This window comes from Sus scrofa, chromosome 5 (assembly GCF_054392235.1).
Source record: "Sus scrofa isolate SSC_HxYL_T2T_F1_AM1 chromosome 5, Sscrofa_HxYL_maternal_Yorkshire_Landrace_v2.0, whole genome shotgun sequence".
In the NCBI taxonomy this organism is placed as follows: domain Eukaryota; kingdom Metazoa; phylum Chordata; class Mammalia; order Artiodactyla; family Suidae; genus Sus; species Sus scrofa.
Window position 1 is genome coordinate 48698506 of NC_139387.1, and position 22776 is coordinate 48721281.

Consider the following 22776-nt stretch of genomic DNA (forward strand, 5'->3'; position numbering starts at 1 on the left):
GGATTGCATTAGAGGTTTTAATTCATTAGACCCTCACTTAAATCCATATTCTTGTTCTCCGTCTCTCCTGTCTCCAGAAATAAAATCAAGTTAAAGCAGATGACTCTCAGAGCAGCCGATGTGCTAACGCATATCTGAAGAAGGACCTAGTAGATTAACTTTCCTCAAAGTTTTGGGACTGCCCTGTTCCCAAAACTTCCTATGAAAGAGAACATAGCATTGTCTCCCAAAATAAAACATACAAACTTCATTCTTCTTTTCATTGAAATAATGTTTCCCTTTTTTAAGAATAGGCACTTCCTTCACATTGGTACATTTCTAATCTCATCCAGCTAAGTGTATCCTGCCAAAATAACCTTTTAGAAAAGAGTACAAGTAGCAGCTTTGATAAATGGAGAAAATGGGCAAAGTTGTTACATATTTTTCTTTTTTTAATGGTGAAATTTTTTTGTTTTTGCTTTTGCTTTATTAAGATACACATTTCTTAGTAAGAATGTGTAGAAATGTCAAAGTAAAGCATTCGGTTTTTAGTTCGAATAAGTGCTCACTTTAAATAAATATATAAATCACAGAAATAATTTTTTTCTTTTTTTGTAAGTACAAATCAACATGAAATACAGAATCAACTGTTCAACTGATAAAACATTTGCATAGATGAAATGAACAAAAGATAACCAGTTTATTTACTGGAAAGAGTTACGCATTACACCATATTTAGTTGATAACACAAACCAAGATGAAAGAATTGATATATTGGCCTTGGTTATTTTCTTAGCACTGCAGTGTCTCTTCCAGCCATTGAGTGCATGATCAGATTATGCAAATACAAGCACATATTATATGGATTCTCCCATTAGACCTTTACTTAGGATTGTCAACAACAAAAAAGTTAAAAAGGACAAGCAAAAATAAATTCATCAAAGAATTTTTTTGGATTGAAAATAAATGCATATATCTTTGAAAACAAGTTTCCTCTGAAATTTGGATTTTAAAAAATAATCAGCAACAAAAATTTTCTTAAGTCGGTCTTTTAGTCATGTTTTCGTATGGTATTATCATTAGGTGGAAACACTTCATATCATTTAACCCCAAAAGGCATAATAATAAAATTGCAATTAAATGTAGGAATAGCAAGATCATTACAACAGTAACCATACAGCGTACAGATCAGGGTGGGCCACACATTACACAAATGTTAATACTGAAAAAAATGCAATGTCAGAACTATATATGGTTTATCACGTACGCATGATCATGCAAATAAAAACAGAGTAGATTACAAAAATGTCATAAAAGGTTTTCAAAGAGTTGTTTAATTGACTCTAACAGTCAAACCATTGAGCTAAAATCTTTGTGGCAATAACATTAAAATCATTTATTTCCTCTAAGACTTGGTGCACAATTATATCTTTGAACCCACACAACAAAATGATTCATTCTATAGCTCCATGATGACTGAACAATGATTTGTCAAAAAAAGATGACATTTCTCTTTATAGTTCTTCTATATCTTTGTTCTAAAATGACTTTTTGAAAAGAAAAGCAGTAGATTTACTTTTCAGAATTTTCATCAGAGAACTGCAATTATCAGAGAATAATTCTGAAAGGAAAAAAAAAGTTAAAATAAAAATGTATTCTCAACCAATGTTCTAGAGCAACTAAGCTTCAATCACTGAAATAATCTGGCTCAGCAGTTTATCCAGGCTTCAGTCTAAAGAGGGCAAATTTATTTCAACTCCAGAGGAAAGGGATAAAAATACACTGAGGATTAGAACCATGCATTTCAATACGGAAAGGAGACCAGATATAGGTAACAATCTCCTTACATTCCTAATGGAGAGATCACAAAGAAATAAGACTTTCTACAGTGTTCTTATTATGAATATAGGATAGCTTACATGATGTGAAATACCTCATGCAAACATTTTACGTGGCATACTTTTATGCCACTGACATCTTATGCACTCACACCCTTATACTAAAGGCAGTTAATTGCTGCTCTTCTTCATAAGTAGAATATTATTCCTGGAAAATCCTTGATTGGGGAACATATCTTAATACTAAATCTCTTTTTAAGTTATTCTTTAAGAAGGACAAAAAAGATGTCTAGACAAATCTTTCAGATGTTAAAACAATAGGATCAAGATACAAATGCTCTATGTCAACAACTCTAACAGTTGACTTGGCCTTTAAATAAAGACGAATTAAATTACGGATCCAACGCATGTGGGGATATTATTACAGACAATGGAAAAGGTCACTCTGGAGCTAGATTGGTTTTGTATGTCCACAGAAATAGATTTTAAAGTAAAAACCGTTTGTTAATATCAGCACTGATCATGCTACCACATCTCCAATTTAACAGCTTTTTGAAGAATTATGTTCTCTTTACTGAAAACATATTCTTATAAATTTTTTGCAATCTTAAATATAAGGACTATTTAAAATCACTCTGGTTTATGAACAAACAAAAAACATGAAGGGCAATTTTTAAAAATTTTGAACTTTATCCTAAGAATTCCTTTTGAATCTAGTCCTGCTTTACATGTATGATATTAATGCATTTGTGACATGCATGGGTTGAACTAGCAGTTTCTTGCTGGAAATCCATCAGTTTCCCATGATGTGTCCTTCTGAGACACATATTATGTCTCCTGGCTGATTGATTATAACAAATTAGACATTAAATTTGCCATTCTTACCTCAGTAGAAAATATATTTAATTTCTTCCTTTTCATATTTTTAAATTTCCACTTGAGAATTGTAAGGATTTCATTTAATACAGACTATCAGGAAATGCCCACATTCAAAGTTGATTTATTTGACTGGCATTTCACGCTTGTTTGAAACAGAAAAACTATCTGTACAGGAATATTTTCTAAAGCATTGAAAAAGCAAATATTGTAGACTGAAGATCCTTTTAAGAAAAGATAAAATTTGAGAGGCATTTGCCCTCCTGAGGGGTTACATACCTTCTATTTCTGAAGTATTCCTGAGGATGTTTGTTGTTTTGGACTCTGACGAACTAGGTTTTGATAGTAAAATTACTACATTCTGGACAACTTTAAAGATATTAAGAAACAGAGCTGGAAGGAAAAGTAATGCCAACAATCTTCTTATGTTTCTTACCAAACATCTTGGAAAAATTAAGATTGCTATCCTATTTTTAAGGGATAAAATATTTTATGACTAGCCAGTATAACTTTAATGGGTTTTTATGTTTAAAATAAAGGAATCATAGGATTTTATAGAATCCAAGAATTATAATGCATTATCATTAGGGTATCTTGCCACATAACTTAATCCTTACTAGGCAACCAATAATATATAATTCTTAAAAAAACAAATCTTCCTATGATGATCAATTTCCACTGTTCTTTATTCATTTCCCCATCAAAAATCTTTTTCCTAGAGTTCACATAAATCCTTCACATTAAAGGCTATTTTTCTTATACTGGTCTTAGTAAGTCTACAGCTTTGTTAAAATTTTCTTTTCTTGAAGATCACTATTGGCCCTCTGCTTCCTTAAGCTAAAGTACAATCTTTATAAATAGGTCTTAATTATTTAATAATGTTCTGTTTTCTCAGTGTCCTCCAAGTTCTTCTTTGAAACAGAATTGGGTAAGAAGGGATCTAATGAATCAAGAGCTGTGGAAAGATTAATCTGAGGGTGCTATATGTCCCTGTGTATCCAGACTAAAGGCAACTTATTGCTCCTTTTTAATTTTTTAACTAAGAAAAATCCTCGGTAGGAGAGCACTTCTATTCTATTCTTTTCAGTATGGTGCTTGTGCTTGCTTTTAAAAAACTACCCGGTTACTTTGCTAGTCACTCTTGCTAGTTACCTGTAATCTTTGTCTACTGTGTTTGCAACAATTAGCCAGCATTTTAATTATATTTCTATAGTTGTTTTTTCTTAAGTCTGTCTTCAACTATTCTTACGGAGATTCATTCTTTTTTTTATATCCACTAGTTCTTCAATTTTCCAATTTCCTTTTGAATTCTGATGTTTCCTTACAGATACTGATTTCATCAATGCTACACATATTTGTTCATTTTAAGTGCCTATATGTAAATACAGATGTGGCTCATTTTATAATAAATGACGCCACAATATAAAAACATCAAATTTTCTCTTACTGGTTAGGGACTATTATCTAATTTTGTGCTGAAAATTAAACATTTATTTCCAAGTTTCTATATTTTTTTGGCAAAGTTTTGCTAAAATTAACATTTTTTATAGAATTACTATTTCAAAACAAACATTTCCCACTCTATTAATATGATGAGCTGAAATAAACGTAATATATGATAGACTTAATGATAAACTTTTTATTGGAAGAAATAAATGTTTTGTTTATGATCCGGCTCTTCAGCTGGTCACAAATACAGAGGAAGGGAGCACAAATGCCCAGTAGTTACACACAGACAATACTTACTGCTGAACCACCTGTACCACCAATGACACTGATGAGGCAATATAGGAAAATCTTCTGAGGTACTTTCAAAAAAGGCATATTTTCCCTCAGGCACAGTTTTTTTGTTTTTGTTTTTGTTTTTTAAATTAAAAGTCAACTTAGCAGCTATGCTACTTCTCAGGTCCAAACACATGATGCTTGAAAAAGAAAAAAAAAAAGAAAGAGCAGGGATGGGGGTAGGCAGCTTTCTTTAACTGAATTCTAGTAAAAGCCACACTGTCTCGGTAAGACTGGTAACCAGGCATTACCACACCAATAAAATGAAGAAAATGTTTAGCAACAGCAAGGCAATTCAGGAGGGAAGCAGCAAAAGGTTAGGGTGCCAGGGATCAGGCCTTTATGATTTGTTTCTTTTTCTGTACTTTAACCTGAATCCCTATTTTGGTGAAGATTTCCAACTACTCCAAGTTGCATAAGAAATGACACTGTGGAAAACAGCATTCATATAAAGAACTCAGAATCTCTTGGTTGCTTTGGTTAACAGTGACTGCTACTTAAGAGGTGTGTGACTGACCAGAGCTCCCGCCTGCTATGTGCTTTATGACTCACCAATGGGCTGCCGTCTTTGATGCCCCACCCCACTAGTGTTCCACTCACTTCCACTCATAAGCTGAGTGGCTCCCACTAGATCGCCATTGTTAGAGCCCTGCATTGTTAACTATCCTTTGTGTTAGCAGAGAGGATTGTTTTTGTTTTAAAGAGGAGTTACAGAAATCATTACATGAAAAGATCACACCCTTACGGTTTTAAACAAGTTAAGGCTACCTGACTAGACAAGGAATCAGGACTAGGAGAAGGTGTGTGGGCAGCACGCAATAGTTAAGGAGCCCAAGAAGGATAGACCTTTCAGCTCAATTAGCTGTTTTCCTTGTTTGTCAGATTATGTGCAAAATAAATTTTGCTATGAAAATCCACTGCCTTAAATTAAGTCATAAAAGTTACCCAGCAGAATCTATAAATTAACTAGGAACATGTATTATCTCAATATAATATGATTGTAGGCACCTGAGTGTTTGTCAAAAGTAGACCATGAGCTAAGGTTATTACCTATTGTTTTTTGGCAAGGAAGATTCATTATGAAAAAAAAAAACCTAACAACAAAACATACAATTTTAATCAAACTTTGAACACTTTCTGGGTAAATTAGTTAACCAAGGCTAACTTACACCTATATATGTATGTATTTTCCCATTTATACTTGGTAACTTGTAGCAGGAAAGACTCATAGTAGGACCCTGAATTTGGGAGAAGTAAAAAAAAATTCTGGTCAGTAAATAAAACCACCATCTCCCCCTCCATGTTATTTAGCCTTCTTTAAGTCATCACATACACACATACAGACACAAAGGAGCAGCACCAGTGCGTCCACTTGACTGCAATTTAAAAAATCAAAGATGCCATCAAAAGTTGAATAAGTCAATGAATCATAACACAGTCTCTTTTTTAGATTTACTTAACAATGTCCAGTGAAGAATATTAGTTAAAAAAAAAACAGCAGTTAAATGAGCTACTGATTAGAAAATAAGTGCATAAACAATATCAGTGTAGCAGCAAAATACAGTTATTGTTAACATTCCAATGCACCTCACTTATCGTTTTGTGCAAGAAAAATGACCACAGTCTGGCCAATTCCAGATTTTAAACTAAATTAAAACTCATACTTAACTGAGCAAATTATGAATATTTAAAAATAAATGAAGTTCACCTCTCAGAAATGATTTTTATAGACATAAATCATGTGGAAAATAAAGTACAAAATAAATATCAATGACCAAAAAATTAGAATCAAGTTCTATAGCTGAATTTGAAGTATGAGGAAAGATGATATTACAATACACGTATTTTACATTGCCTTAGGTCTCTCTTATGCTATCGAGGTAAAGCCAGCCATCTGAGATACATATTTCCTGCTATGATGTGTTTTGATTTAACTGAACTGTAGCCATTTGATTGCAGACGTTTATCTGTGACTTAGAGAAACCATAAAATGTTTTATCACACCGGAGTCTGTGCTTTGTGTTATTATTCTTCTCAACATCCTCTCATCTTCCAAAATGATGGCCATTAATCCCATCAAACATCTAACCACGGAGAAGAAAACACCGCTGGATCTTGGGCAGTATCCTGTGTGTGGCTACAAAACGTTCACCCCAGGTGTTCGTCCGCGGGAGGTGAAGACTAGGGGTAAGGAGGCTTGGAGAGACAGTGGAGAGGGGCGCACTGCGAGCTGGAATGTGGCTGCTCCTCGGGGAGAGCTACGTCAGGACTGAAAAGGAGAAACAAGCGTGTCAGCAAGAAACACACTTACAAGGGGCTAAGCTCTGTTGCAAGGGATGGACAGGCCCAGAAATCTGCACAGAAGATGGCTTAAATCTAATGCATGACAAGATAACTGCGGCTTTTCCAAAAACAAACAAAAAGCACACACACACGCACACACACACAAATGAAACGTGTTACGGAAGTGATTATGTGAACTCCGGGCTTGGAGTCATTCTTTTCAGTTTTTGCAGTCTCATCCGCCTAGGGTGTCTGATTTCTTTTGATCGGTTCTTTTCAAACTTGAATGTACATACCGGTCACCTGGAAGTGATTCTGATTCAGTAGGTCTGGCAGGAACTGAGAGTCTGCATTTCTAAAAAGCTCCTGGGGACAAAGATATGCTGGCCCCAGACTTTAAAGGATTCTATAGTTCTCCAGTAAATCTGGATTCAATAGGAGAATGAATTTGCTGTGGAAGTCTAATTTGCTCTAAGGGTTCCCCCATCTGCTTTAGCTTGGTAGTGTAAATATGACAAAAGAGTATGCATATAACAAACACCTGCTTCCAAAATGACTACTTCCGAGAGCCCCCAGTTTAAATGAACACAGAAATGTTCAGGCTCATCAATCTCTAGATGCATATTTTGAAGAACAAGGAAGAAAAATCATTGAATTTCCTAAGGTAATTCTATAAAACATCTTTGGGAAAGTCACACTAAGGGGATGTTTGTTTGTTGTTTGTTTTGTCTTTTTAGTGCCCTACCTGCGGCATATGGAGGTTCCCACGCTAGGGGTCTAATTGGAGCTGCTGCTGCCAGCCTATGCCACAGCCACAGCAAGGGCAGATCCGAGCCACACCTCAGACTACACCACAGCTCAAAGCAACACCGGATCCTTAACCCACTGAGTGAGACCAAGGATCGAACCCGCAACCTCATGCTTCATTGCTGGATTCGTTTTAGCTGCACCACGGCAGGAACTCCAGATTTTTTTTTAAATTGAAGAAGTCTGGCATTTTTCTAAAACTGCTTTTTTCCTTTATCCTAAGTTCCATAGAATTCATTTCTGACAGGAGAGTTATTTGAGAAAACTATTCAAGGTTTATTATTATTATTCATCATAGTTTTAAAAAAGCTACTACTACAGTTCAAGTCATTAAAATGAGCATTAAACACTTTTTATCTTTGTTACTGAAATTATCCTTCACATATATCTCTTGAATTTTATTTTATTTATTTTATTTTATTGGAGTATAGCTGCTTTAAAACAGTGTGTTTCAGGTGTACAACAAAGTGATTCAGTCATACATGTACTTATATTCATTCTTTTTCAGATTCTTTTCCCATATAGGTTATTACATAATATTGAATAGAGTTCTCTGTATATGCCTGCTATACAGTAGGTCCTATATGTCTTGAATTTTAAATGAAATCATAATTGTAGAAAATACTGCTCTGGTTCCGAAATTCTTTGAAGTGCCATAAATTTAGTTTAAAAGGATATATGCTCTTCTGTATTAGTTAGGACAACCAATGATAAAAATGATTTTTCCTGTCTTTTGGTGGGGGGGCATGGCCACAATATGCAGAAGTTCCAGGGCCAGGGATCGATCCCGCTCCACAGTAGTAATCAGAGTCACAGTAGTGACCATGCTGGATCCTCAACCTACTGAACCACCAGGGAACCCTTCCTACCAATTTTTAAAATGTGGTAGGTGAACATGGGAGAGCTGGAGGTTCAACGCAAGGACTAAGAAAATATTGCAGGATTCTTCTTCCAGCCAGAATCACATGGCTCAAGAAATAGAGCAGCAGACAGACTTCCCCACGGGCTAACAGTTTCTTTCTGTTAAATCTGCATGATATAAAATGGGTTTCTTTTTAGGGGACTAAATATAAATCTTGGCAAGTAGCACAGGGTGGTCCCATTGTACAAGAGGGATCAGTGTTTGAAGACCCTGTGGAGTTCAATACTTTTTTTTTTCCTTTTAAGCCCGACCTACAGCATATTGAAGTTCTGGGACTAGGGGTCAAATTGGAGCTGCAGCTGCTAGCTGATGCCACAGCCATGGCAACACCAGTTCCTAGCTGCATCTGTAAACTACACTGCAGCTTTCAGCAACACCAGGTCCTTAACCCACCGAGAGAGGCCAGGGATCAAATCCAAATTCTCATGGACACCATGTCAGGTTCATAACCCACTGAGCCACAATGTGACCTCAATACTCTTCTTGATAAAGGAAGCCAAGCATTTCTGTGTGACCAGCTGGACTGTGTAGTGATGGCTTAAACACAGGTTACAGCTCACCTGGACCCACACATTATGTTGATCATGATAATTTAAAATTTTCTTCATTATTTCTGATTTCTTAAATAGAGAGATTTTAAATATTCCATATTGTAGTATTACTATTTTCAGTTTGCATAAAATGCAACTGTACTGTGTATATTATGTGACAGAAACATATTTTTGGCATATAGATTAAGGAATCACTTCCTGAACACAAATACTGTATTTGATAAGTTTAAGTTTAGGTCAAATCATTTAAGGTACAGGATGAATTCCATTTCAGGTCCGACTGCTAAATATCTTTAGCAGCCCACTTTTTTTTTTTTTTTAGGAGCCCCCTTGTTATTCAACCTTTATCATTTAAAAGCCTATGTTACATAGATAGACCATGCTGTAAACAGAAATATTAAGAAATTATTACTAAGACATAAAAATGGATATATCTTCAAAAAGTTTCTTTTTTTCCCCCCAAGTAAGCCACTACTTGATAGAACTAGAAAGGTGCTAAATATCAAACATCTGTCTATATTAAATATAAAATACAAGGCTGTAACACATTGGGCACTCCTTTCATATCATATCTCTAAACAGCCTTAATAACCGGGCTCTACAATGGAATCAGTCTGCAAAAGCATATATGGAAAAGTTCTCCATTTCCAAACGTGAGAAATGCTCTTTTCCTCAAAATGATACACCTAAAAATTTATTTTCAATATACGTTTAAGCTACAGGAAGTATAAAACAATTTTTTAAAGTGCGAAACAGAGACAGAGAACATCTGATCTGAAATCACTCGACATTCTAGGAAGGTTTTCTTTTTCATCAAATTAACTTTCCTTCTCAACTCAGGGCTAAAGAGTCAGTGGGAGTGATTTAAATATGCTCTGACTTAGTTCGTCACAGTATCACTAATGGGGGTGGGGTGGGTCTCATCAGAGCCCAGTGGTGTGTGGGGTGCCCAGGAGAAGGGGTGCAGAGTCACTGGGATCAATGGCTTTCAGGATGGGTGACCCTGGACAAGTCATTTTACATCCCCAAACCTTGGTTTCCTCTTTTTATTTGAATTTTACTTTTTAAAATTTACTTTTTATTTATTTTTTCTTTTTAGGGTCAGATCCATGTCATATGAAGTTCCCAGGCTAAGAGTCAAACTGGAGCTACAGCTGCCAGCCTACGCCACAGCCACAGCCATGCCAGATCCGAGCCACGTCTGTGACCTACACCACAGCTTGTGGCAATGCCAGATCCTTGACCTACTGACTGAGGCCAGGGATGGAACTCGCAGCCTCATAGACACTATGTCGTGTTTTTTAACCCACTGAGCCACAACAGAAACTCCCTCCTCATTTTAAAATGGGTGTAATAACTGCTTACCTAGAAGTTCCCTTTCCATTTCTTATCTAATTGAAACACTTAAAACTATGGCCTTCTCTATTCTTTGCCCAAGAACATTAGAGAGGTTATGAAAGAGAATGAAAGAGACTGTAGACCCTTGTCTTGAGAAATGGTTAGGTGCTAAGCACAGTTAGTAGTAGTAGTAACAGATAGTCAAAGCATACTCTGGGCCAGGCCTGCGCCTCACAAAACCCTCCCAGAACCCATCGCCTTCCTTCTTCTTCTTTTTTTTTGGCCACCCCGAGGCATATGGAGTTCCTGGGCCAGAGATCAGATCCAAGCTGCAGTCTCAACCTAAGCCACAGTTGTGGGGTAATGCTGGATCCTAAACCCGCTGTGCCTGGCTGGGGATCCAGTCTGCATCCCAACACTCCCAAGATGCTGCCAATCCCGCTACTCCACAGGGGGATCTCCCCCATTGCCTTTTTTATAAGTAGAGAAACAAAATCTTGGAGTTCCCATTGTGGCTCAGCAGTAGCAAACCCAACTGGTATTCATGAGGATGTGGGTTCAATCCTCGGCCTCACTCAGTGGGTTAAGGATCCAGCGTTGCCCTGAGCAGTGGTGTAGGTCACAAATGTGGCTCAGATCTGGTGTTGTTGTGGCTGTGGTGTAGGCTGGCAGCTGCTGCTCTGATTCGATGCCTAGCCTGGGAACTTCTATATGACAAGGAAGCAGCCCTAAAGAGGAAAAGAAAAAAAAAAAAAAAAAGAAAGAAACAAAATCTTAGCCAGCAAACATGACTTTCTGAGATTATGCAGCTAAGACATGTTAGACATGGATTTTAAACCCAAGCAATCTAACTCCAGAGCTCACTCACGCACTGAACTTATGCTGTGTGCTTGGCACTATCCCTGGCCCAGGTGGGGTAGGGTGCTTTGTGGAGAACGGACTGTAAGTTAAAGGCCCACGCTCTTCTGCACTCTGCACATAGAATCCCACTGAGATGGGTTTGCACATTTATAATTATATTCAGTTACTTAATAGTTGAAATTACAGTTGGCTGCTGTTATAAAATGGCATTTGTATGTTAGTGGAGAACTTTGCTGAAGTAAGAACCTTGTTTCTGGAAGTGTAGGAACATCAGGCTGAGGCAGCAATCAAGAGACATTGGCTTGGGGCCTATTTAACCACTAATTTCTTCAGCTGACTTGGCATCCCACTTAAATAATTGGCTTAAAAACCACTCAGAGACCAAGTCACACTGGGACTTTGGCTGCTCTTGCGTTTCTGGGGAGCACCTGTGTCCCCCCAGCTCTCTGGCTCTAACCCGTGACCACATGTGGCCTGCCACTGACATCTACTCTCAGACATAAATGGGCCTACTCCTACCCTACAGAAGCCTTGTTCTGGTGGGAGAGCGACAGTTTATATTAAAATAAGGAGAGGGCACCACACAGGCTATAAAAGCTACAACCAGACTATAAAAACCTTGGCATCATCAGAAGCCAAATAACTGGAGATAAAGGATTACAAGAAAATGATTAGGTCCTGGCACAATGGAATAGGTGGTGTCTCTGCAGCACTAGGACAAAGGTTTGATCCCCCTCCCCCTGGCACAGTGAGGTAAAGATCTGGCATTGCCGTACCAGCCACATAGGTCTCAACTGAGACTTGGATCTGGATCCCTGGGGGAGCTCCATATGCCACAATGTGGCCGAAAAAGAAAGAAAGAAAGAAAGAAACAACAACAACAACAACAACAACAACAACAACAACAAAAAACTAGGTCCTGATGGTGTGCTCTGATGCTGTATGGAAACTGGGCTAGGATGAAGGTAAATTCATGATGGATGTGCAAAGCTTTGTCTAGCAAACTCTCCAGTTTAGCACATTCGGGGTGTATATAAACCTGCCTTTAAATTCTTCAGTTAATCTTATATAAAGGGCAATATCACTGCAAATATTCTCTTTGGCAAGCCAATTACCAGGTTTTCTTCACCTTTAGATTTCAGTTCAATAAGGCTACTGAGTGGACAGAAAACAGAAACACTTTCATAAAGTTGTCTTGGAACAGACATTAGATGCGCTTTGAATCCTTCCTAGTTGTTTGCCTGAAAAGTATATTCTGAGAACAAAAGGTAGACAATTCCAGGCTTTATATACACATTTTTTTCTTTTCTTTTTTTTTTTTTAGGACCACACCTGCGGCATATCAAAATTCCCAGGTTAGGGATCAAATCGGAGCTCCAGCTGACGGCCTATGCCAGAGCCACGCTGGATCCAAACCACATCTGCCACCTATACTACAGCCTGAGGCAACACAGGATCCTTAACCCACAGAGCAAGGAAGGCCAGGGATCGAACCAGCATCCTTATGGATACTAGTCAGGTTCTTAACCCACTGAGCCATAACGGGAACGTCCAGATTTTATATTTTGGACAGGAATGAAACACTGGATGAATTCAAGTATTTAGTCACACGAGGAAGCTGAAGGCAGCCTTTAGTCTACCTGCTAGTGGCCAGTAAAATAAACTCTAGCTCTCTTATATTTCCACTGGGCACAGGCAGACTTCAGGTATTCGATGCGTGTTTGTGTGTAGCCCATATTGGAAATAAATTGTGGCAAGTATAATTATATATTGGCAGTCATGGTGTGGGAAAGAAGAGCTCAGATCTGTGGACCTGGCATGCAGCTGGGTGGGAAGAGTAAGGACATCTGAATTTACCTGACAGTCGGACAGTCTTGCCTCCCGGCTAGTTGTGAGCACTGTGGCGGTACGGAGGCAGCAGGCTGCTGACAATCTATAAGAAACTGATAAATTAGACATGTATACAAAGAGATGACAGAGCAGCGTGTTAGTAACAGTAACTTAAACACTTGCCTGAGAGATTTAGTGAGGAATGTGCATTCACACAGAAACATCTGCATTAAGCTTTTTTTTTTTTTCTTAGTGATGCCAATAGAAAAGACAACTTTTTTCTTAATTAAGTACAGTGTTTAAAAATTAGTGACACAAAGTTAGTAGTGAGTTATCTCAAGGAGATTAGGACATACATGGCTGTTCATATTTGATATTTGGCTACATCTAAAAAATAAAGGATCTATAAACATAATGAAAGATTTTTAAGTTCTGAACTTGAACATGATAGTAGTTACTTGCTCAGCACTCAGATTCATTATTTATTCCAAAATGGAATACTTTCAGATAGCTGACTTAATTGTCAGACACACAGGCATATTGTCAATCCCACAGGTACACTGAGGAAAGCATGCAAGACAAACTTTTCCATGATTAATAGAAGGATATCAGAAAAGGAAATCATCTTTATAGTTTTCTGAAAGTAAATTTTATTTATCAAAAGCAAGAATCGTTAGAAATCTTTGAATGTTTATTCTTCTACATAGTAAACTGTCAGTCACATGGACTGATGGAGAAAGCTAACCTGAATAAGAAGTCCACTTTTATTTTTGTCATTTTAAGGTCACCTAATACAACTCACACTATTCTGACAAAGCACTAGCTAGTAAAAGCCCACAATTTAGCTGGTCAGTTATGTTATTTATCTACTCCAAGAAAGACCACGTGTTGGCTGTTCTTAAACAATCAAAGAGCAGTCAGTTTACTGTTATCAGGCTGACATACTAGAATCAGTGGAGAAACTGATTAGAAATGCATACATTATATTTCTGCCAAAAGATTTTGCAAAAAAAAGTTAAAGTTAGACTTAAAAACTTCACTTATTCTTAAACAATTGCAGCATTTCTTCTTGCTAGCTGCTTTGATATGTATTTGCTTAGCAAAAGTTTCTCTAAGTTATGTAGACAATATTTAAGCCAAATTATCACAAATTCTGGATTTAAGAGTTTGAATTAATGAGCCTCTACTGAAATTTGCATTCAAAGTTTAATTACTTATACTAAAGCCAACACAGTCTCTATTAGTTATAACAAAACCTGCTTAACTCCATAACCAAAATTCATGAAAATTGTTGATGCTTTTGTATGACACTGAAGTCACACTAAAGCTGTCTGTGATGCAAAGCAGAATATAAGCTAGATAAGTTCATTCAAGAGGACATCATCACGGAAGAGAAAGGCCCTTTTATAAGATGGTCTTTGTTGCAGAGTAGCTTATTAATTATTTCATTTTAATAGGAACGAGATCTGATTTGTTGAGTAGCTGGTATTCAAATTATCATACTCATAAGTCTTTCAAATGTAACAAATATTTCCATTTTCTTAGCTTTGGAGCATTCTTTTAATTTTTTTCTTTAGGTCTTTGTTTTTCCATTTTGCAGCTTGATTAACTCAACAATTCCCTTTTGTAGAAACTCAGGAGTCTTAAAGGATGAATTGCTTTATGATCTTTTAATCTTTTTCAACAGCATTCCTAGCTCAGTGATAATTTAGGAATCTCTAGACTAATCTAGACAACTATTTTGCTGTGGCTGCCGGACATGTTTGTTAGCCAGACATGTGCTGCCCTCCTGTGTTGTATTTGGGTAAATGCAATGAATACAAATGAGCATGAACACTTGGGAATCTGGCCTGTCTTTCCTATTGCCAGGAAGGTATAAATAAAGTTCTTCTATAGCAAAGTTTTGGCCTCAGTGAATGACATCCCCTGAATTAAAGTAATTGAGTATTTAAATGGTTTAAATTATTTTCCATCTCTTATATTATATACGTATTTTTTCTAATGCAGTCACCACAATGCACTCCCTTGAGGAACTGTTTAATATGTGTGGATATTCTTTACATTTGTAGTGAATATCAGTTTGTTTTCCCCTCTTTAGAAGTTACATCACCTCTGGCTAAATATTATTATTATTTTGCATTTATTATTTATAAGTACTTAGCTAGGTGTTATTTTTAAAGAATAAAAACAAATTCCATAGATAGGATGGTGATAGATAAAAAGAAGAAATTTGAAAAACAGCTTACTGCTCCTACTCAGTTATCTTCTAAATCCCTCTTCTGGGGTTGACAGCCCTCAACTGTACTTGGCTAACCCAGTTGAGCAGCAATGTGAATTTAGCATGAACTTTGTAAAATGAAAGGCATGAGTTGGAAGACTGAGAAAATCCCTTCCAATTCGGAGATGCTGTAAGGCTTTACATGATCTCACCTGCTCTGAGTAGGGTCTACCCTGGTAGACCCATTCTTAAAAGAATTAGGCCTCATCTCATTGCTTTTGAGGGCATAAAAGATGAGAATTATGTTACTTCAGGAGGAGGCACTTCAGAACCCCTGTCTTCAGGGGCCACCAGAATTTGTTTCAACCATTCAGCAATCAAGTTACTGAACTCCCATTATGTGTCTGAAACTGTGTTAGGTGGTGAGGAGAAAAGGAAAACAAAGAAGATATGGTCTCTGGTCAACTGAGAAAGACAAGCATATTCAACAAACAATTAAGATACAGTGTCATGACGATGACGATGATGATGATGTGATGACGATAGTGGTGATGGTAGTGGCACAATCACCTACCATGTGCCAGGCACTGTACAGGCACTTAATACGCATGCTCTCCTTTAATCTTGTTTTATGAATCCCAATTTATGGATGAGGAAAGGGGGATCTAGGTTTAGCAACGTGCTAAAAACTAGAGCTGGAATGTGAATCCAAGGGCTGAATTAAACTTTAAGAGACATGACTGCATGGCTTCCCACGAGAGGGACATGTGAGGGTCTCAGAGTAGACACAATTCACTAATCTAAGTGGCCAGGGAATGCTTCCTAGAGGTTTGTGACATCTAGAGAACATATTGGCAGGCAAAGGAATTTCTTAGCAACTATAAGCTGTTTTATGGCTTCTAACAGTATAAAATATGTTATGAAATTTAAGGGTTTGATTGAAGTGCTCAGAATTAGAGAGCACGGTACATTTATATTATACGGTCACAGGTCTAAGAAATGTCATAGCATATTCAAGAGATTATTAGTGCCTCGAGGGCAGAGATGAATAAGGGCTATCATATATATTTAAAACATCTATACATCTGTCTTGATGTACACAGGAACTTATTTGATACTCTTCCCTAAACAAAGGCCTCCAGTAGAAAGAAGGTAGAAAAGAAGGGAAAGAAGGAAGGACATTATTTGGTAAATCAATGTAATTTCTCCTAGGAATTTTATATCAGTTTTAAGTCTGAGCAACACTCTGGAGTTGTTACTTTCACTATTCCTATCATGAGGAAAATAAGCATTTTTTTTTTTTCTATTTCTTGGGCTGCTCCCACAGTATATGGAGGTTCCCAGACTAGGGGTCGAATCAGAGCTGCAGTCACCGGCCTACGTCAGAGCCACAGCAACACGGGATCCAAGCCACATCTGCAAACTACACCACAGCTCACGGCAATGCCAGATCCTTAACCCACTGAGCAAGGCCAGGGACCGAACCTGCAACCTCATGGTTCCTAGTCAGATTCGTTTTAACCACTGAGCCACGACAGGAACTCCTGAAAATAAGTATTTTTGATCTCTGGGACTATATCAAAATTTTGTGTATCCTGAGACTATTTCTTTCTTTAACATTTTTCATGATTTCTCCCCTCAGAAACAAATACAGAGCTTAGCAGCTCTGTTAGGTGTTTTGCACACATTCACTGATTAATTGATACATGATCACTGTACATGTTAACTTGCCGAAGGTCACACAGCTAGGAAGTGGCAGAGCAAGGATTTAAATTTAGACTTTTCCAATGCTAAGGCCTATTTTGTACTCACTACTCTGGCTGTCTCTCAAACTGCTGCCAGCTACCTCTAGAAAAATGTCAGTTACATTGTCAAAGAAATATAATAACTTTGTCGGACAGTGGACAAATCTGAAGGCAACTAGTTATTTCAAAAACACAAAGCAAGATGAAGGGTGCAGGAACGGGGATAATAACCAGTTTTTATAAAGAGGTGGCTGAAATTAATGAGTTTCACTGGCAAGAAGAGAAAGTCTTTTTTTTTTTTTTTTGGCTGCACCTGGGCCTGTGGAAATTCCTGGTCCAGGGATCCAACTTGCACCACAGCAGCAACCTGAGCTGATACAGTGACAGCACCCGATCTTTAACCCACTGCATCACAAGGGAACTCCAAGAAAGTCTCATAATATGGTTTTCCCTCAGGTTTCTACTCTTTTTAAACTTCCAATGCAATTCAGAAAGTTAACCAATTTTCTACAAGTTGAGGCCTTGGAGATTCTCAAGGCCACTGGTGGCCGTCTGGGATGTGAGGAAGAGTCTCATGAGGAAGGAGTTTTGGTTCCACACGAGGCTCCCACAGCAGTGGTAGGAATTGGTGAGGACAGTGTGCAGCTGCAGAGGTGGCTTCCTTGGGGCTTGGATGTTAGGAAGGAGGCAGAGCATCAGCTCTTTGTGGTGAACAGTCTTTTACAGAATGACCTGCACCCCCACCCCTGGCTTTCCTGACTTGAGAATGAATGCACCCCCATCGTTTCATGGGACCTTATTTTCCACACCACGTCTCCTTCCCTCGTGACCATAAACTCCATCAGCTGCTACACACTTTCCCATGAAAACGATTTCTGTCCCCTGAGTTTTTCTCAGGCCAAATAATCTGGGTTCTTCCTCATAGGACTCAATTTCACCCTCCCATATCCTCCCCTTTGCTCTCTGCTCATGCTCCAGTCTGTACACGACCTTCTAAAACTGAGATGCTCGGGGAGTTCCTGTCGTGGCGCAGTGGTTAACGAATCCGACTAGGAACTGTGAGGCTGCGGGTTTGATCCCTGGCCTCGCTCAGTGGGTTAAGGATCCGGCATTGCCGTGAGCTGTGGTGTAAGTCACAGACGTGGCTTGGATTCTGAGCTGCTGTGGCTCTGGCGTAGACCAGCAGCTGTAGCTCCGATTCGACCCCTAGCCTGGGAACCTCCATATGCCGAGGGAGCGGCCCAAAGAAATAGCAAAAAAAAAGAGACGGTGCTATCAAGCCATGCCTCCTCCATCCTGTACTTATGGTGTCGGGAATTCCAATGCCATATTTTATATACTTTTTAACTTTATGTTAATCTCTAAGTTTCACCTCTTCCTCCCTGATGCATCTTTTAGATCCTATTCTGTCACCTATCATACAAACTTCTCCCTTTATTTCTCTCTCAAGTCAGAAAATGACCTTGATGCTTCTAAACTCTAAGCAGTCCAATAGAAATAAATATGTTTTAATTCAAGAAAACTCAAAGGAAAACAATATATACAGAAGGCTAGAAGCACAAACTCTAAATGAAGATCTGTACTTGAATTTCAGCAGACTTTCTTTTTGGCAAAAAGCATTTGGCAAAAGAGTGAAGTAAAAGTGGTCAAATCAGTATTAGTGAAAACCAAACTGATGACAGAATGTGAAATTTGAGTAAATCTGTTAGTAGAAATATAAATTTTTATTCACTGTGCAGTTAAGGAGAGACAGAATGATTGAATAATTTTTTTTAGAGTCTCCCAACTCAAGAATTCTGAATATTTGTGAAGAACAGCACAAAGGTGCTCCCCATAATTAATTACTGATATCTCAGGTCTTAAGAGAGGATTTTACACAAAAATCCATGGGAATGGATAATGGGCACATCACAATTTCCTTACGTTTGCCAACAGTGCCTCTGCAGCAACTTTTTTTTTTCCTTCTGTTTTAATTGCACCTATAGCATATGATAGTTCCCAGGTCATGGATCAAATCCCAGCTGCAGCTATGACCTACACAACAGCTTTCAGCAGCAATGTTTTAATGGCCTCTTTGCCTTTTTCTTTATTCTCTATTTTCCCTCCGCTGTGCTCCTCAACTCATGAGATTTAGGTCCATCAGAGAGACCTTAATATTTAAATCCCCGCTCCATCGACCAGTAGCTGAAGGGCACTGAAGTGACCTCACAGTTCTGAGCCTCAGCTTTTCTGTTAAGTGAGGACACTAAATATCAATTTTGCAGATCAGGTGAGAGGATATTGTGAAAGCACAGACTCCAGGGCTCATGGACAGGTATCGGTCATTGATAAGACATGAGAGGCCAAAGGGAGGAGTGAAGATGACCTTGGGGTTTTCAGCTTCAAGAAACAGAGTCACTGGCATTAACAACAACGAAACCAAAAAGGCCAGACTAGGAGGAGTTCCCATCGTGGCTCAGCAGATAGAGAACCTGACTAGTATCCATGAGGACGCAGGTTCAATCCCTGGTCTTGCTCAGTGGCTTGAGGACCTGGCGTTGCCGCGAGCTGTGGTGTAGGTCTCAGACACAGCTTGGATCTGGCGCGGCTGTGGCTGTGGCTGTGGCCAGCAGCTACAGCTCCGATTAGACCCCTCGCCTGAGAACCTCCATATGCCGCAAGTGTGGCCCTAAAAAGACTAAGGCGGGGGGGGGGGCAGAATAGACCATACGATGAAATCTTTTCTACAAGTCTTTGCTCCTGTTATTACATCCATCTAAAATGTTCATCTCGGAGTTCCTGTTGCAGCTCAGTGGGTTAAGAACCTGAGGTAGTATCTGTGAGGATGCTGGTTCGATTCCTGGCCTTGCTCAGTAGGTTAAGGATCTGGCGTTGCCGCAAGCTGTGGGATAGGTCACAGATGTGGCTTGGATCCGGTGTTGCTGTGGCTGTGGTGAAGGCTGGTGGCTTCAGCTCTGATTCCAGCCCTAACCCGGTAGCTTCCATATGCCACAGGTGGAGCTGTAAAAAGAAAAAAAAAAATGTTCTCTTCTTTTGGACTATTCAGAACTAACAAGTTTCAGTCTATTCCTGACCATCCAAGAAGGAAGTGTCTGCTTCCCCTAAACTGAGCACTTATCTTCTTTAGCATTTCTTTTGTTTGTTTGTTCTGTCTTGTCTTTTTGTCATTTCTTGGGCTGCTCCCGCAGCCAGTGGAGGTTCCCAGGCTAGGGGTCGAATCGGAGCTGCAGTCACAAGCCTACGCCAGAGCCACAGCAACTCGGGATCCGAGCCACGTCTGTGACCTAGACCACAGCTCATGGCAACGCCGGATCCTTAACCCACTGAGCAAGGCCAGGGATCGAACCTGCAGCCTCATGGTTCCTAGTCAGATTCGTTAACCACTGAGCCACGACGGGAACTCCTAGCATTTCTTGTATACAGTTCTTGACCACCACTTTCCTTGCACTGTATCTGAACTCCTCAGTCACACTATGTGGTTAAGAGCAGAGAGGACTCTGCTTATAATTTTTTGTTTCCCCACAGCAGTTTGCCTGGGGAATTTGCATGTGAGGCAGAATACCTGCCAACATACTGATTTTGCCTTCCCTAAACCACCATTATCAGTGACATTATTAATGTCATTGTGTGATGGATCCACTTGAGGAAGGGAGAGTACAATGCAGAATTCCATCATCACGACAACATCCTTTTAACACAAGGCATGAGAGACAGGAAATGCTCTCTGATAAAGATTTTAAAGCTAATTTAGTGATATCAGGTGATTGACTGTAATTGTTCAATAATTTGAAAACTTCGATGTATAAATCTTAAAGATAATTATAATTGCCATTATTTAAAACGTGCCAAAGAGCATCAATATTAAATGATTCCTCACTAAATCTACAAAATGATTAATAGGGTGTTAGTGAATTAACAGAAAAGTTAATGGAAAGAGGCATTAAAATATATTCTCCTCATAGTAACCACTTCAACACTTAAGTCCTATGAACACCTATACGCATTAAGTGAAAAAAACAGAGAATTTAGGAAATAATAAGAAAAATTTAAGATAGGAACATTATATAAAGAAAAAGAATGAGAGCATGAGATAGAAGCATTTTTATGAATATAAACATTAGTTAAGAAACGTTGAAATATTTTCAAAAATCTAATGATGAACTTAATCATACATTGGCACTAAAATGAACAGTTGTGAACAAACTTTAGCATCTTATAATCAAACACATAGAGTTGGCTATCTCAACCCTTTTTGCCAAACATACCACATATCTTGTTAACACGTGAGTTTCTGTAAAAGTACCCACAGATAAGACAATAACATTAATTTCCAGCTACTCAGGGATGCGATGTGCTAATTTATGTCACCAGACACTTCAGTCTTAACTTTACATCAGTGTTTAAAATAGCAAATCCCATTATTTGTTTATACCCTTTATATTCAGAAACAATCATTATTCATTAACAATTTCCAGGAAGCAATGGAGACAGAATTGTTGAAACACAGAAACAAATTTTAGTATAGACAATGAAAAAATATGACCTGGTGACAAATCTTTAAAAAACATCTGACTCTGCCTTCATTTAAATGACAACTGTGTATAGTTTATCACACATTGGTGCCAAGCATTAAAATTGTCTTCAACAATGTGGAGTCAGAGCATGACTTGCTAAGAAGGAGAGGGAGCAATTTCAGACTTTTCAGTGATTATAGATTAGAAAAAAACTTTGACCCAGCTTTCCATTTGCTGTACTAATGAATATCATACGGCTAGCTGATAAAACAAAGCAACAGAATCTGTATTTATTTCACACCTTGCAAAAGAGAAACATAAAAATGCCCTTCAGTATCATCAACTTTCTGCTTCTGAACAACTTGCAATTAAACCATGTAACCAACAGCCAATGTAGGAAAGACATGGAAGACACAGGAGGAGAGGGTGATTATAAATACAGTGGCACCAAGAGGTAAAAGTACATTGTGCTGCCAGATTCTTACACCAATTCAATACCTTTTAGAAAATAATTTTTTTTTGGTTGAGAAATGACCTTCCCAAGAGCAATGTCAGCTGGCACAGAGTTAATTCAGGATGGTGTGATGGTCTGTTTTCATTAAACAATGCCAATAATAGTATGTATCAGATGAAGACCAGCTATACCTTTGAAATGTGAGAATTAATTCATCATCAAAAAGAACAAAGGAGAAATAAGTTAAACTACAAATAAGAGCCCACTAAAAAGATCAAGCGAAAATACATCTCAAACAACAAAAAAATATACGAGACACCACTCAGTGAAATGTGTTTGATTTTCTTAATATATATATATATAGTATTATATATATAGTAATAATTCAAAAAAATTCATTTCAAAAAAATCAACACTAGAAAAATATTCTGAGAAGTTCAGGGCATCCTCTTCTATAAAGTGATGCTTCTGAAAATTATAGACTTGCACCAATGTCAGTTTTTTCTTGAATTTTTTTTTGTCCACTCCCACAGCATGTGGAAGTTACCAGGTCAGGGATCAAACCTGCACCATAGCAGCAACTTGAGGCACTGCAGTGACAACATTGGATCCTTAACCTGCTGAGCCACCAGGGAACTCCTTGGCTTTTTTTTTTTTAAGAAAAAAATACTGATAACAAGTAATCCATAATATGTAATCAATATTTTCAAGGGGAAAACAACTCAGAAACTCCAAAACTAAACCAAATGTTTCAAAATGCACTACGTCCCCACAAGCC

The 22776-nt window shown here is 38.1% G+C and overlaps 1 protein-coding gene across 9 annotated transcripts in view; it reads right to left on the reverse strand.

The window, feature by feature from the left end:
- Positions 1 to 655: 655 nt before the first annotated feature.
- The window catches only part of BICD1 (BICD cargo adaptor 1), a 247226-nt gene continuing 225105 nt past the window's right edge, over positions 656 to 22776 (reverse strand). For 2 of the 9 annotated variants that reach the window (XM_003481668.5, XM_003126397.7), the window contains 2 exons: positions 13095 to 13170; positions 656 to 6744 (listed from right to left, as the gene is read on the reverse strand). In XM_003481668.5, the coding sequence (XP_003481716.1) occupies positions 13123 to 13170 (48 nt within the window). In that variant the 3' untranslated portion in view covers positions 656 to 6744; positions 13095 to 13122. Of the gene's footprint in view, positions 6745 to 13094; positions 13181 to 22776 lie in introns of all 9 variants that reach the window. The other 7 variants (XM_084956376.1, XM_084956373.1, XR_014803655.1 and 4 more) reach the window with 5 other exon arrangements.